This window comes from Candida metapsilosis, assembly GCF_017655625.1.
Source record: "Candida metapsilosis strain BP57 chromosome Unknown scaffold6, whole genome shotgun sequence".
Lineage (NCBI taxonomy): Eukaryota > Fungi > Ascomycota > Pichiomycetes > Serinales > Debaryomycetaceae > Lodderomyces > Lodderomyces metapsilosis.
This window is the reverse complement of record NW_027138164.1, coordinates 280,782-295,183: the sequence shown is the minus strand read 5'-3', so window position 1 is coordinate 295,183 and position 14,402 is coordinate 280,782. Positions and strand designations below refer to the sequence as shown.

At 39.0% G+C, this 14,402-nt stretch overlaps 4 protein-coding genes across 4 annotated transcripts; all 4 read left to right on the top strand. All coding sequences in view use genetic code 12, as the record gives it.

Annotated features, from left to right (window-relative positions):
- Positions 1-823: 823 nt before the first annotated feature.
- Positions 824-3,529, top strand: GPH1 (glycogen phosphorylase; the record flags this gene model as incomplete). The annotated part of the gene is made up of 1 exon (XM_067693385.1): positions 824-3,529. The coding sequence occupies one exon, from the start codon at positions 824-826 to the stop codon at positions 3,527-3,529; it is 2,706 nt and encodes a 901-aa protein (XP_067547112.1).
- Positions 3,530-5,042: 1,513 nt separating this feature from the next.
- On the top strand, positions 5,043-6,728 carry HGT13 (Hgt13p; the record flags this gene model as incomplete). Its single annotated transcript, XM_067693384.1, has 1 exon — positions 5,043-6,728. One exon carries the CDS (start codon positions 5,043-5,045, stop codon positions 6,726-6,728), a length of 1,686 nt encoding a protein of 561 aa, XP_067547111.1.
- Positions 6,729-6,885: 157 nt separating this feature from the next.
- Positions 6,886-9,816, top strand: I9W82_004322 (uncharacterized protein; the record flags this gene model as incomplete). The annotated part of the gene is made up of 1 exon (XM_067693383.1): positions 6,886-9,816. One exon carries the CDS (start codon positions 6,886-6,888, stop codon positions 9,814-9,816), a length of 2,931 nt encoding a protein of 976 aa, XP_067547110.1.
- A 116-nt stretch (positions 9,817-9,932) lies between these two features.
- On the top strand, positions 9,933-14,400 carry I9W82_004321 (PMR1; the record flags this gene model as incomplete). The annotated part of the gene is made up of 2 exons (XM_067693382.1): positions 9,933-11,072; positions 11,599-14,400. 2 exons carry the CDS (start codon positions 9,933-9,935, stop codon positions 14,398-14,400), a joined length of 3,942 nt encoding a protein of 1,313 aa, XP_067547109.1.
- Positions 14,401-14,402: the final 2 nt, after the last annotated feature.

Here is a 14,402-nt window from a genome sequence, read left to right as displayed (position 1 = left end):
ACACGACAATGAAATGGGAGCCATTTGTACTATGGCACTGTGGCTGTCGCGTATGTGCTTCACCTTTTGAAGCAAAGAGAAAGTCTAGAGACATTTGATTGCATAAGAGAGACTGCCGTGTGCTTCTACATCTGACTACTAACTATCGTGGCTTGCACCTAACCATCTAGCAATAGATAAGGAAACCCTCGTTGATAAGTTTGTTACATTGCGCAAAACCAAACAAGAAACTCCCCACGTTCTCCGGACACTTCATTCGCTGCACAGAATTGTTTTTGTTGGGTCAGAAACACAAGTGACTCGTGTTAAACATGGTGGTCTCCGCAACTCCCGAATCCATTGTTCAATCAGATGTTCTTTTCTTCATGTGGAAGCTTCACTCTAAGAAATTAACTTTGTCTTTCGACTCAAAATTATCGAATGATTATTTTTTTTTTTTGTTTTATGTTTGTGACAGTCAATCTTTGGAGTCGATTGTGGAGTAATCAGTAGTGGTTATAGAACAATGGAAAAGCCACAAGGGGTCCCAAAAGGCAAGCACCGTCTTCCCCCCCTTTCAATATCTCATAAGTTTCGTACTGCTATGCTCCGAGTACCACACTAAAAAACAATTTTTTTATCGGGGATCTTATTAAACTCCGACATAAGCCATTTGCTCACACAAAAACAAAATTATAAAAAATGGACAAATGTTCTCCCTCTCTCTCTCCCCTTTTCGTATATATACATAGCAATATTTCCCAATTTTTGACAATTACTATTTCCCTTTTTTTTCTGTATCAAAGCTCAATTGGTGTTACTCTTTGTCCTTATTTAGTACACCATGTCTCACGATTACCTTACTCCTTCAACATTACCACACCCTCCTTTGAAGAGAACCAATACTGGGTTCACTCCCAACCAAATTATTGCATTGGATGCCGAAATTCCCGCTTCCGCTAAGCAAACATGGTTCAGGTACTCTCAATTGGACATATTGGACTCTAATTACAGAGGTCCTCGTAACAAAGAGGACAATGTTCACACAATTGTTGACAATTCTGACAAATTTGAAAAGGAATTTGTGAACCACGTTGAAATGTCATTGGGTAGGTCGATGTACAATTGTGATGAATTGGCTGCTTATCAAGCTGCTGCAAACACTGTGAGAGATGCATTGGTTATTGATTGGTCCAATACTCAACAGAGACAAACTATCCAAGATGGAAAAAGAGTCTACTATTTGTCGTTGGAGTTTTTGATGGGAAGAGCCATGGACAATGCATTGATCAACTTGAAGTGCGAGAAAAACACTAGAGCTTCTTTAAACGATCTTGGTTTCAGTTTGGAAGATGTCTTGGAACAAGAGCCAGATGCCGGTTTAGGTAATGGTGGTTTAGGTAGATTGGCGGCTTGTTTTGTTGACTCCTTGTCTTCCAAAAACTATTCTGGTTGGGGTTATGGTCTCAACTACCAGTATGGTATTTTCAAGCAACAAATTATCGATAGCTACCAGGTTGAGGCTCCCGATTACTGGTTGAAATATACCAATCCATGGGTTTTGGACAGACATGAAATTCGTATCCCAGTTGATTTTTATGGATATGTTTATCAAGAGCAAGACCCCAACACTGGTAAGGTTAAAAAGAGCTGGAGCGGTGGAGAAAGAATCTTGGCAGTTCCTGCTGACTTCCCCGTTCCTGGCTACAACACCGACAATACAAACAATTTGAGATTGTGGAATGCTAAGCCAACTCATGAGTTTGACTTTACAAAGTTTAATGCAGGAGACTACCAGCAATCAGTAGCAGCTCAGCAAAGTGCTGAGGGTATCACTGCTGTACTTTACCCAAATGATAACTTTGAACAAGGAAAAATATTAAGATTGAAACAACAATACTTTTGGGTTGCAGCTTCATTGCACGATATTGTGCGTAGATTCAAAAAGAATTACAAAAACAAGTGGGACAAATTCCCAGACCAAGTTGCCATCCAATTGAACGATACTCATCCAACATTGGCCATTGTTGAATTGCAGAGAATTTTGGTTGATTTAGAAGGTTTGGACTGGGACTATGCATGGTCAATTGTCACCAAGGTCTTTGCTTACACCAACCACACAGTCTTGGCAGAAGCTTTAGAGAAATGGCCAGTTGATATCATTGGTCACTTACTTCCAAGACATTTGGAGATTATTTACGATATCAACTTCTTTTTCTTGAAATGGGTTGAGCACAGGTTCCCAGAAGACCGTGACTTGTTGACAAGAGCTTCCATTATTGAAGAAGGACATCCTAAATCTGTAAGAATGGCTTATTTAGCTATTATTGGTTCACACAAGGTCAACGGTGTTGCCGAATTGCACTCGGAATTGATCAAGACCACCATTTTTAAAGATTTTGTCAAGATTTTTGGACCGGATAAGTTCACCAATGTTACAAATGGTATTACTCCAAGACGTTGGTTGAGACAAGCCAACCCTGAATTGGCTGCTTTGATTTCAAAGAAATTGGATGATCCAAACTATGAATATTTGACAAACCTTGGAAGACTAAAGCAATTGGAAAAGTTTATTGATGATGAAAAGTTTTTGAGAGAATGGGATGCTATTAAATTTAACAATAAACGTAAGTTGGCAGCTTTGATTAAACAAGAAACTGATGTTGATGTTGATCCTACTTTGCTTTTCGATGTTCAAGTCAAGAGAATTCATGAATACAAGAGACAACAGATGAATATCTTTTCAGTCATTTATAGATACTTGCGTATCAAAGAATTGATTGCTAAGGGAGTTTCAATTGATGAAATCAAGGAGAAGCACTACATTTCCAAAGCATCAATCTTTGGTGGTAAAGCTGCACCAGGTTACTACATGGCCAAAACAATCATTCACTTGATTTGCAAAGTTGGTGAAGTTGTCAATAACGATACCGAGATTGGCAACCTCTTGAAAGTTGTGTTTATTCCAGACTACAATGTCTCCAAAGCAGAAATTATCTGTCCAGGTTCAGACTTGTCAAATCATATTTCCACTGCTGGTACAGAAGCTTCAGGTACATCCAATATGAAGTTTGCTTTGAATGGTGGATTGATTATTGGTACTGTTGATGGAGCCAATGTTGAAATCACTCGTGAAATTGGTGAAGAAAACATTTTCCTTTTCGGAAACTTGGCTGAATCAGTTGAAGAAATCAGACACAAGCATTTCGTTGAAGGAGTTCATATTCCAGAGACTTTACAAAAAGTGTTTGATGCTATTCAACAAGGAAAATTCGGCAACCCTGATGATTTCAAGCCATTGATTGAAAGTATCAGAGACCATGGTGATTATTACCTAGTTTCTGATGACTTTGACTTGTACTTGGATGCCCAAAGAAAAGTTGAAAATGTATTTGGCCACCATGGTGCTGATGCTGAAGATGAAGACCATTTGAAGAGATGGGTTAGGAAATCAGTTTGGAGTGTTGCCAATATGGGATTCTTTTCCAGTGATAGATGTATTGATGAGTATGCTGAAAATATCTGGAATATTGAACCATCTAATATTTAGTGTTTTTGCCGTTTGAATAGAAGTGTTGTGTGTTTTTCTTTTTATATATATCCTCGAGTATAGAAGTTGAATTTTAAATGGAATTTATAGTAGAATCGCGTTCTTCCTTCGGGGCTCCGATCTTGTGGCGTGTTGTCGAGTGTGGAGGAACAATAAGAACAATAAATTTGTAAATAATGGAGATCCCTATTGTTTCTTTTTTTATCCGTTATTTTTTCGGAGTTGCGGTTTCTCTGAAATGAAAGCGAAGGAGGCGTGGGGAGTAGAGATAAGAAGTAAGCGAGCACTTACTGCTACAGTATGCCAGTGCTCTATCGGGAGTTGGAAGGATTGGAGTGCCTCAGGGCTTCACCAATGACGTAATAAAAGTTTGACGTGAAATGTAAAAAGAAATAAAAAAAAAACTTTTTTCCGCCCGCTTTTTGTGTCATTATTAACTCCATGGGGACAAAAATTGCCGTGGACTATTCCATACACAATTACGAGAACCATGAAAAGCCTTCGTATCGATTTACACGACCCAGTGAGCGAGTTCTGGTACCCCGAACGTTGTATTTACTCTTTGTCGTAATGACTAAAGAGGAAGCAAAGGTTTGACATGGTTGTAAATGTTGTAGCATCTGCGGGCACTCCAAGAAATGCTCTGTTGACAGCACTAGTGTTAAGGTTCTCTTGGCTGACAGGGCACAAAAGCGAACTATATTTGAAGGCGGGGAACAAGAAGTTTCTTGCAGATCTCTACTAAACGTACGACCCCGAAGGAACAAATAGGCTCAAGTCGAAAGACCGTAACACAAATGACAACTGGTCAACTCCTTTTGCGTAAAAGAAATGGCACTTTCAACGGTAACCACGAATAAGAGTAACCCAAAGCGAGGGAAATTTCCGATGCACGGAGGGTATAATAGTTGGTGGAAATTTCTTTTCAAATGCCATAAATAACCGAAAAAATGTAAACAAAAACCTCAATACTTGACTATATTATAAAAATCAACCAGCTTAAAAAACAATAAAACTATTTTGATGACATACCAGCAACTCCAGTATTTCCTGTATATAATGATGACATTGTGTAAATCTCTTCCCCACCTTTCTTCTTTTTAAAGTAAAAAGACCGCAAAAAGAAAATACAACAAACGAGACGACCATGTGCACGCCACATGGGCTGGAGAGATCAAAGATAAAGTGCTCTTCCCAAATCCTTCATCTTTTTACACCACAATCTTACAATCACGTCACCTATTTTCTCCACACGGCAAACGACATAGTTCTAACTTATGCAAAGATGCTAAAAATAAGGGCTAAAAAAATTTTCACTTCAAAACAATGACAGCTTTCACTTTTGTGTACGTATATTAACCAATATGGCGTGTGCTACAACTGTAAGCAAAGAAACACGTCTAATAATAGACACTGGGGGGTTTCAAAATGGGGAAATATAAATAAGACATAATTCATGAAACATTCAAACATAAAAAATTTTCACCTTTCTTTTCCTATACTATTGCCCACTATGGACTCCGACGAAGTTAAAGCAGCTGTCTCAGGCAGTGAGTTCTCTGAAAAGTCTCAACAAAATCTTTCTGTTGATTTAAATGATTGTGAAGATCCTCAAAGAATACATTCCTTTTTGGGAATGTCTGGCCAAAAATTAAACTATGCAGTCTCGGTATTTGCTGGTGTTGGTTTCTTACTATTTGGTTATGATCAAGGTGTTTATGGAAGTTTGTTAACTCTTGGGTCTTTTGAAAAAACATTTCCTTCAATGACATCAAAGACTAATTCCACGTTGCAGGGCGCAGTTATTGCTGTTTACGAGCTTGGTTGTGGTTTTGCAGCCTTGTCGACAGTTTATCTTGGTGATAGGTTGGGAAGAATCAAATGTATGTTTTTAGGTTGTGTTATTGTGTTGATTGGAGCTGCCTTGCAAGCCTCGGCATTTACAGTTACTCACTTAGCTATAGCAAGAGTTTTCACGGGATTTGGTACAGGTTACTTGACATCCACTGTGCCCGTTTGGTCAGCGGAAATGAGTAAAGCCAAATCCAGAGGTAAGTTGATTATGATGGAAGGTAGTTTGATCACCTTGGGAATCACTATCTCATACTGGGTTGATTTCGGATTTTATTTCATTGACAGGGGAGGAAATGATACCAAGGCCATTTCTTGGAGAATTCCAGTTGTGCTTCAAGCCATATTCCCAATCCTTTTGATCTTGTTTGTTTTCAAGTTTCCAGAGTCTCCACGTTGGTTAATGGGAAAGGGAAGAGTTAGAGAAGCAAGGATTGTCTTTAGTGCATTGTACAACCTTCCCGAAGGAGATGAAAAGATTACTGACCAGTTGACCGAAATTCAAAGTGCTATTGATTTGGAAAGGGCCAATGATGAAGGTTTTAGTCTTAAAGCTTTGACCAGTCAAGGTTCAACCAGAAACTTCCATCGTTTGAGTTTAGCTTGTTGGTCACAAATTATGCAACAAATTTCCGGAATCAATTTAATCACATACTATGCTGGTACAATCTTTGAGAGTTATCTCCATATGAAACCTCTTGAGTCTAGAGTTTTGGCCGCATGTAATGGTACTGAATACTTTTTGGCTTCCTTGTTTGGTATCTTGTTCATTGAAAGAGTTGGAAGGAGAAAGTTATTATTTTGGGGTGCCATTGGTCAATCAATGTCCATGGTGGCTTTGACAGTGGCTGCATGGAAATCTGAAACAGCATACAACGCTGGAAGAAGCAGTACTGCACCAGGTATTGCTGCCACTGTATTTTTATTCGTTTTCAATTCTGTTTTCGGTATGTCGTATCTTGGTGCCACATGGTTGTACCCACCTGAAATCTCGGCATTGCAATTAAGAGCTCCAACAGCAGCATTGTCTACAGCAAGTAATTGGGCTTTCAATTTCCTTATTGTCATGATTACTCCAGTTGCTTTTAAAAACATCAAATACTACACATACACGATTTTTGCTGTTATTAACATTTTGATGGCACCAACAATATACTTCCTTTACCCTGAAACTTCAGGCCGTACCTTGGAAGAAATGGACTTTATTTTCAATCAATGTCCTGTCAAGCAACCTTGGAAGGTGGTTCAAATCGAAAAGAATACACCAAAGAGAAGTCATGGTACTGATTTGGAAAAGCCAATCACTGAACATATTGATGACGTGGGCAGAGAAAGTTTACTTGAGTAGAATGTACATAGATTCAGTATAAAGCAGGTTTAGAATAAAGGAACTTTCTGGTAGAATTCTCGCGTTGTTGCAAAAAGATCGCATGGTTTAAAGTTTTTGTTTTTTTTTGCTTTTTTATTTTTTTTATTATTTTTCTTTCTCTTCACTTCATCAACAAATGCCAGATATACTTCAATTGATAGTTAATCAGACATCGCCAGATAACATTGTTCGGAAATCAGCAGAGTTAGAATTTAATGAAGTCGTGAAAAGCAACCCTTCTGAGGCTACTTACTTGATACTAGAAGCATCATTAAACAATTCCATCCCCATTGATGTCCGACAATCGTGTCTACTTCATTTGAAACGATTGGTTCCTCAGTTTTGGTCCTTGGGGTTCCCCTCATTTATTGGACCAACAATCGATCAAGAATTGAAAAAAGTTATTAGGTCGAAATTGTTGGAGTTAGTTTTGAGCTCGGAGAATTCAAAGATTAGAAACGGAGCTGCTTATGCAATTGTGCAAATAGCATCAGTTGACTACCCAGATGAATGGCCAGATTTGATTAACCAGTTGTACCACGCAGCTTCCAATTTGAACAACGAAGTTGCCATGTTGGGAGGGCTACAAGTGTTGACGGATTTGATTGATGATTTGATTACCGAGGAGCAATTTTGGAATGGAGGTGTTGGCCTTGGAATTAACTCCCATTTGAATCAAATTTTGCAAAACTCCGGAATTGGAATTAAGGTGAAAATACAAGCTTTGAGGTTGTACGAGAATGTGTTGGCTGTTTTTGAAAGTCCCGAGGCGTTTGCTAACGAGGATAGGAAACAAACAGTTATCCAGCAGGTAAATGCTACTTTGGAGATCCTACTAAACTTGATAAAATCTGATGGTACCAACTTGACTCAGTTGGATTTCAAAAGCACCCTTTTTAAAGTCATTGGTTCTGTTATTGGCCACTTTCATCAGCGAATATCAACTGAACTTAAGCAGAGCTTCTTGGTGGCTACTGTACAGAACCTACATTTGTTAGCCCCGGTGTACAATAATGTTGCTGTAAACACTTTTGACGCACCAGTGGCCTCTGAGTTGGATGCACAAGAAGTGATTAATGCATTGACTTATAATTTGTTCAACACTATTGCCAGTATTCAACACGATGTTCTGATTTCAGAGGTGGCCTCCATTGAGCAGTTTTACCGAGATGCTGTAACGTGCTCCGCTTTGTCGAGGGAGAAGTTGGAAGAGTATGAAGAGGATATCAATGCCTATGTGAGTGATGTTACTGGTTTATCTGTGGATATACTTTCGCGTGATGCGATATTGGACTTGTGGGGAGAGTTGAATGAAAAAGATACTCGCGAGATTTGTGATTTGATTGTGAAACTGTTTTCTAATGATGAGAGGTTGTTGGAGGCTGAACTTTATACATTGGAGGGTTTGTTATCAAACGATACTCAGTTGCCCGAAGTTGAATTGAGCACGTTGCTTTCACTTATAAAGTATGACAGTAAGATAGTTACATCAAGATGTATACTTCTTTTGCCAAAGTACTTTGAAAATTTTATGGAAAAGGAAGCTCAAAGAGTGTTTGCTAATATTCTTGTTTTTGCAGAAAAAGCAGACCCTTTGATTCGTGTATCGACGCTTGTCAGTTGCAGCTACTTCCAGCAAGTGATTGAGTTTTCCACCTTAGATCATTCACTTCAGTTGATCATTTTCAAACTTGTATACTCGTTGTTGGAGGAATGTGAAGAAGATGGGCTTCCAGTATTGTTGGAAGCGATAACCCTGGGAATATCAATCAACCACACCTATGCGGCAAAGGAACAAATTGTGCAAGGGATCAGCGTCATTGACATGATTTTCAAAATTGCCTTCAAAGACCCAGCAAATGTTCAGTTGATATCGGACTCTTCTGATTGTTTGACTGAGTTGTTGCAAAATATTGATACCCAGGACTACATCAATGCGTGTGAAAAGTCGTTACCATTTATATTCGAAGTGATGGATAAGAGCAATGGTGAGTACACGCCTCACTTGTATTTAAGTTTGGAGCTTCTCAGTATAATTTTAAAGTCGGCACCGGGTGAGTTACCTCCAACAATTTTCGAGTACACTTATCCTATATTGCAAAGCGTTTTACTTAAGTCGTCTGACGACCAGGTCCTTCAAAGTGGTGGGGAAGTATTTGACGAGTTGATCTGCAAAGCATCTAGCTCATTTGTCAACTATAAAGATGCATCTGGAGTTCCTGGACTTGAATCAATGATGCAAATTGTATCCAAGTTTTTGTCTCCACAATTATCTGATAGTGCTGCAAATAGATGTGGGTTGATTGTAGCGTCACTAGTTAGTGAGTTTCAAGACTACTTGTCTCCACAGTTATTGATTCAAATACTTGAGGCAACTGTCAATCGACTTGTTATTGCTAAGGAGACCATCACCATTGAAAACTTGATCATGGTGTTTTGTAAATTAGTGCTCAAGTCTCCAGAAGACACAATCAACTTTTTAAGCAGTATGGTGGTGAACCAGAAATCCGGTTTGGAAGTGGTGTTGCCTATTTGGTTTGATTCGTATGAAGTTACTCGAGGATTTGAGCAGATAAAGCAAAACTCTTTGGCGTTGGCTAGGATATTCACATTAGGTGATGCAAGAATATCCAATTTGGTTGTTAATGGTGAAATAATCCCATATGATGGAGATTTGATTATTACGAGATCGATGGCGAAATCGATGCCAGATAGGTATACTCAGATTTCCGCACCACTAAAGATCTTGAAGCTTTTAGTTGGTGAGTTGCAATTTCAGTGTCAGCAACCTGGTGCCGATGACTTTGCGCAAGGAGACAATGTCCAAGCTCAAGATGATGAGGAAGGTTGGGAAGATATGGATGACATTGGAGTGCCCAATTTTGCCAAGTTGAAATCGTATGTTGATGATAACCACAAGGAAAGAGCCGATGATGATAGTTTAAAGACATTGTTGGTGGAATTTTTCAGAGAATGTACTAGTAAGAACCTAGGTGGGTTCAGTCATTACTATGAAGAGTTGAATGATAAGGAGAAAAAGCTTGTTGGTGAATGTCTTATATTTTAGAGTGTATATTTTTCAGTGTCGTGACTCACTTGCGACACAAAAAACGAAAGTTTATCTTTGTCATCTCATCGATCTTTTTATTTTTTTTTTTTTCATTTCTAGATCTTCTAGAACTAATGAAAACTCTTCAACGTGCCATGTCTTTCACTACAAAGCTACTCAAGGTTAGACCAGAACTGATAGTGTTTTCAAAAGAGCAACTCCTACCCCATATCAATGACAAGGAGACTGAAGAGAATCTCAAGGTAGCAGCAAGGGAATTACAAACAACAGATAATGTGGTTGGGTTTCCAACTGAAACAGTTTATGGTCTTGGTGGGTCTGCCTTGTCCGATGAATCTGTGAAATCTATCTACCGAGCTAAGAACAGGCCAGCCGATAATCCATTGATTGTTCATATATCGTCACTTGCACAATTACAAAGCAAACTTCTACCTCAAGACTACGAAATTCCCCAAATTTATCACAAATTGATTGATGAGTTTTGGCCAGGTCCATTGACTATTCTACTACCTGTACATAAAGGGTCTCCTGTTTCCAAGTATGTCACAGCAAATCAGGATACTTTTGCTGTAAGGATGCCCCGGCACCCCGTCGCAAGAGCATTGATTGCAATTAGTGATTTGCCATTAGCTGCTCCATCGGCCAATTCATCAACTAAGCCTAGTCCTACGATGGCACAACATGTAATGCATGATTTACTGGGTAAGATACCGATTGTGTTGGATGGGGGAGCAAGTACTGTGGGAGTGGAGTCAACTGTGGTGAATGGGTTATGTTCGCCGCCAATGTTACTTCGTCCTGGTGGGATATCAGTAGAGGATTTGAAAAGAGTTGGTGGGAAAGAGTGGGAGAATGTACAAATAGCTAAACGTACTGCGGAGAGTAATGAGGCAGTAAAGACGCCAGGAATGAAGTACAAGCATTATTCGCCGAATGCAAAAGTTATACTATTTATCAACTGTGGTGATGGGCAGGAGGTGATTGCTCGGTATTTGAAGGAACACAATATCGACTTGGGTGAAACAAAAGTTGCCTTATTGAAATCCAAGCAGTTTAAAGATTTCAATGGTATTGACGTGGTTAAAGAGTTGGGTAAAACTGGAGAAGACATTTCAAGGAATCTATTTAAGTTGTTGAGACAAGTGGATGAGGAAGATGAAGTGGATGTAATCTTTGTTGAAGGTGTGGATGAGACAAATGAAGGGTTAGCTATCATGAATAGGTTAAATAAGGCAGCTGTAGAGGTTGTAGAGGTATAAGAAACGTGCATTTTCAAAGGCTCTTGTAGGCTTATCTGAAAAGGGAAATTTTTTCGCCATAAAACTCGCGCGGACTTTAACGGCCGAAGAGAGTCATCACGGGGGGGCGGACGCAGACCAAATGAAAAAGGAAAATTAAAATAAAATAATCAACCAACACTGAACGGAGAGGTAGAAAGCTGTTACTCGAGAAAGCGAGATATGCGTTTCTGATGAAGCAGCGTTGGCTGTAATGAAGACCGACGGATGTAGAAAGCTCCCCCCTGTGCTACCGAATCATCGTGGGTATTTACGATTGTTTTTCTTCTCTCTCTCTCTTAGACAGAAGACACTTCTTTTTGTTTAGTTTGCTTCTATTTGGATTTCTTTTTTTTTTTTTTTTTTGTCTGTTCACTTTCAACGGCATTAAACTTCCACGTCTATTTTTTTCAAAACTACACTCAGAGTTATTTTTGCAACACGCTTTTATACACCCATTACACTCCTTAATCAGATTGATCACCCTTGTTTTTATAGATAGATTTACAATCCTGTACCTACCCACCTACATGAAAGAATGAGCAACCCATTTGACATTGACCCAAATCAAGTGAAACTTCCCATCAAGGCATACACGCCATCACTAAAGTTTTGTTCGAAATCGGTTGAAGAAACAGCTTTGGAACTAGCTACTGATCTAAAGATTGGCCTAAGCAACAACCAAGATGTTTTAAACCGTAGATCAATATATGGAGCAAACGAATTGAATAGTGATGATGATGAAAGTTTAGTATGGAAGTTTATTTCCTCGTTTTATCAAGATCCATTGATATTGTTATTGATTGGATCAGCTGTGATTAGTTTTTGGATGGGTAATAGAGACGATGCCATTAGTATATCTTTGGCAATCACGATTGTGGTTACGGTAGGGTTTGTTCAGGAATATAGATCGGAAAAATCATTAGAGGCATTGAACAAGTTGGTTCCTGCCGAGGCCAAGTTGACGAGAAATGGTAATACATCGCACGTGCTAGCATCAACTGTTGTGCCAGGAGATTTGGTGCATTTTTCTCAAGGTGATAGAATACCAGCTGATGTGAGACTAACAGAGGCGGTGTATTTAACTATTGATGAGAGTAACTTGACTGGGGAGAATAGACCAGTGAAAAAGACTACTGATGAGGTTACCACGAGGGAGCCGCCAGTGAATGAGAGAAGTGATATTGCTTTTATGGGTACATTGGTAAGAGATGGCCATGGAAGTGGTATTGTTGTTGGTGTAGGAGCACAAACTGTATTTGGTACAGTTTTTGAAATGATGAGTGAAATTGAAAAGCCAAAGACTCCATTGCAACAAGCAATGGATAAATTGGGTAAAGAATTGAGTATATTCAGTTTCATCGTTATTGGTTTGATTTGTCTTATTGGTATATTCCAAGGAAGGTCATGGCTTGATATGTTTCAAATTTCTGTTTCTTTAGCCGTAGCGGCAATCCCTGAAGGTCTTCCTATAATTGTCACAGTCACATTGGCATTGGGAGTATTGCGAATGGCTAAACAAAAGGCAATTGTCAAGAGATTACCCAGTGTAGAGACCTTGGGTTCAGTTAATGTTATTTGTTCAGACAAGACTGGTACATTGACTCAGAATCACATGACGGTGACCAAGATATGGACTGCTGACTTCAAAGGCAGTTTCAATACCCCATTCCTTGTTGTTGAAAGACTTGATGATAATGCTTTGCATCACCAATTGACTGATAATATGAAAAAGGTATTGGAGTGTGGAAACATATGTAATAATGCTCGATATTCTACTGAAAGTGAGAAATATGTTGGAAATGCCAGTGATATTGCTTTGCTCGAATGTTTGCCCCATTTTGGACTCGAAGATATTCGTGGGCAAAGAGAAAGGGTTTATGAGTTGCCATTTTCGTCTGCGAAAAAGTATATGGCTGTTTGTGTGCATAGTGGAGATATGAATAAAGCTGAGACGTTGGCAAAGGGAGCCACTGAAAAGATCTTGGCTCATTGTAGTAGGTACTATGATGAGCATGGACAAGAGAAACCAATCACTGGCGCCATAAAGGAACTCATTCATGAAAAATCGAAAGTTTTGGCTCATGATGGGTTACGAGTGTTGGCATTTGCTCATAATAATAAGAAATTTATCAATGAAAAGGATGAAAATAGTGAGCCTCAGGAATTGGTTTTCTGTGGATTGATTGGTATGAAGGATCCACCTAGGCCCAATGTTGGTAAATCGATTTCCATGTTGATGAAAGGTGGCGTCCATGTTATTATGATTACTGGGGATTCCCCATCCACGGCCATGAATATTGCCAAACAAATAGGTATGCCTATAACTGGGGATCGGTCGGTGATGACTGGTGATCAAATTGATAACCTTAAAGAAGGCACTCTTAGTGAAGCTATTCATGATGTATCGGTATTTGCCAGAACCACACCAGAACATAAAGTGAAAATCGTCAAGGCATTACAGCGAAGAGGTGATATTGTTGCCATGACAGGGGATGGTGTGAATGATGCACCAGCGTTGAAGTTGGCAGATATTGGTGTTGCTATGGGTAAGAATGGGACTGATGTTGCTAAAGAGGCTGCAGATATGGTTTTAACTGATGATGATTTTAGTACCATATTGAGTGCCATTGAAGAAGGGAAAGGAATATTCAATAATATTCAAAATTTTATTACATTTCAGTTGAGTACCAGTATTGCTGCATTGACATTGATTGCATTGAGTACATTTTTTGGATTGCCTAATCCATTGAATGCAATGCAGATCCTTTGGATTAATATCTTGATGGATGGGCCACCAGCTCAATCATTAGGAGTGGAGCCAGTTGATCATGAAGTGATGAATAAACCACCAAGGAAACGTAATGATAAGATCCTCACCAACCATTTAATCAAACGTGTGTTGCAATCAGCAGCAATCATCATTATTGGTACATTGTACATTTTTGTCAAGGAAATGAAGGATGGGGTTATTACAGCTAGAGACACCACAATGACATTCACATGCTTTGTATTATTTGACATGTTTAATGCGTTATCATGTCGTCATTATTCGAAATCGATATTCACCATGGGCATGACGAATCAAATGTTTAATGTTGCCGTTGTTGGATCATTAATTGGACAATTGTGTGCTGTATATGTACCATTTTTCCAAGGGATTTTCCAAACTGAAGCATTGAGTTTGGGAGATATTTTACGTTTGATGTTGTTGACTAGTTCAGTATTCATTGCTGATGAAGTGAGGAAATATTTTGTTAGAAGGAGGACAATAACTACTAATAATTATAATTATGGTGTATAGAG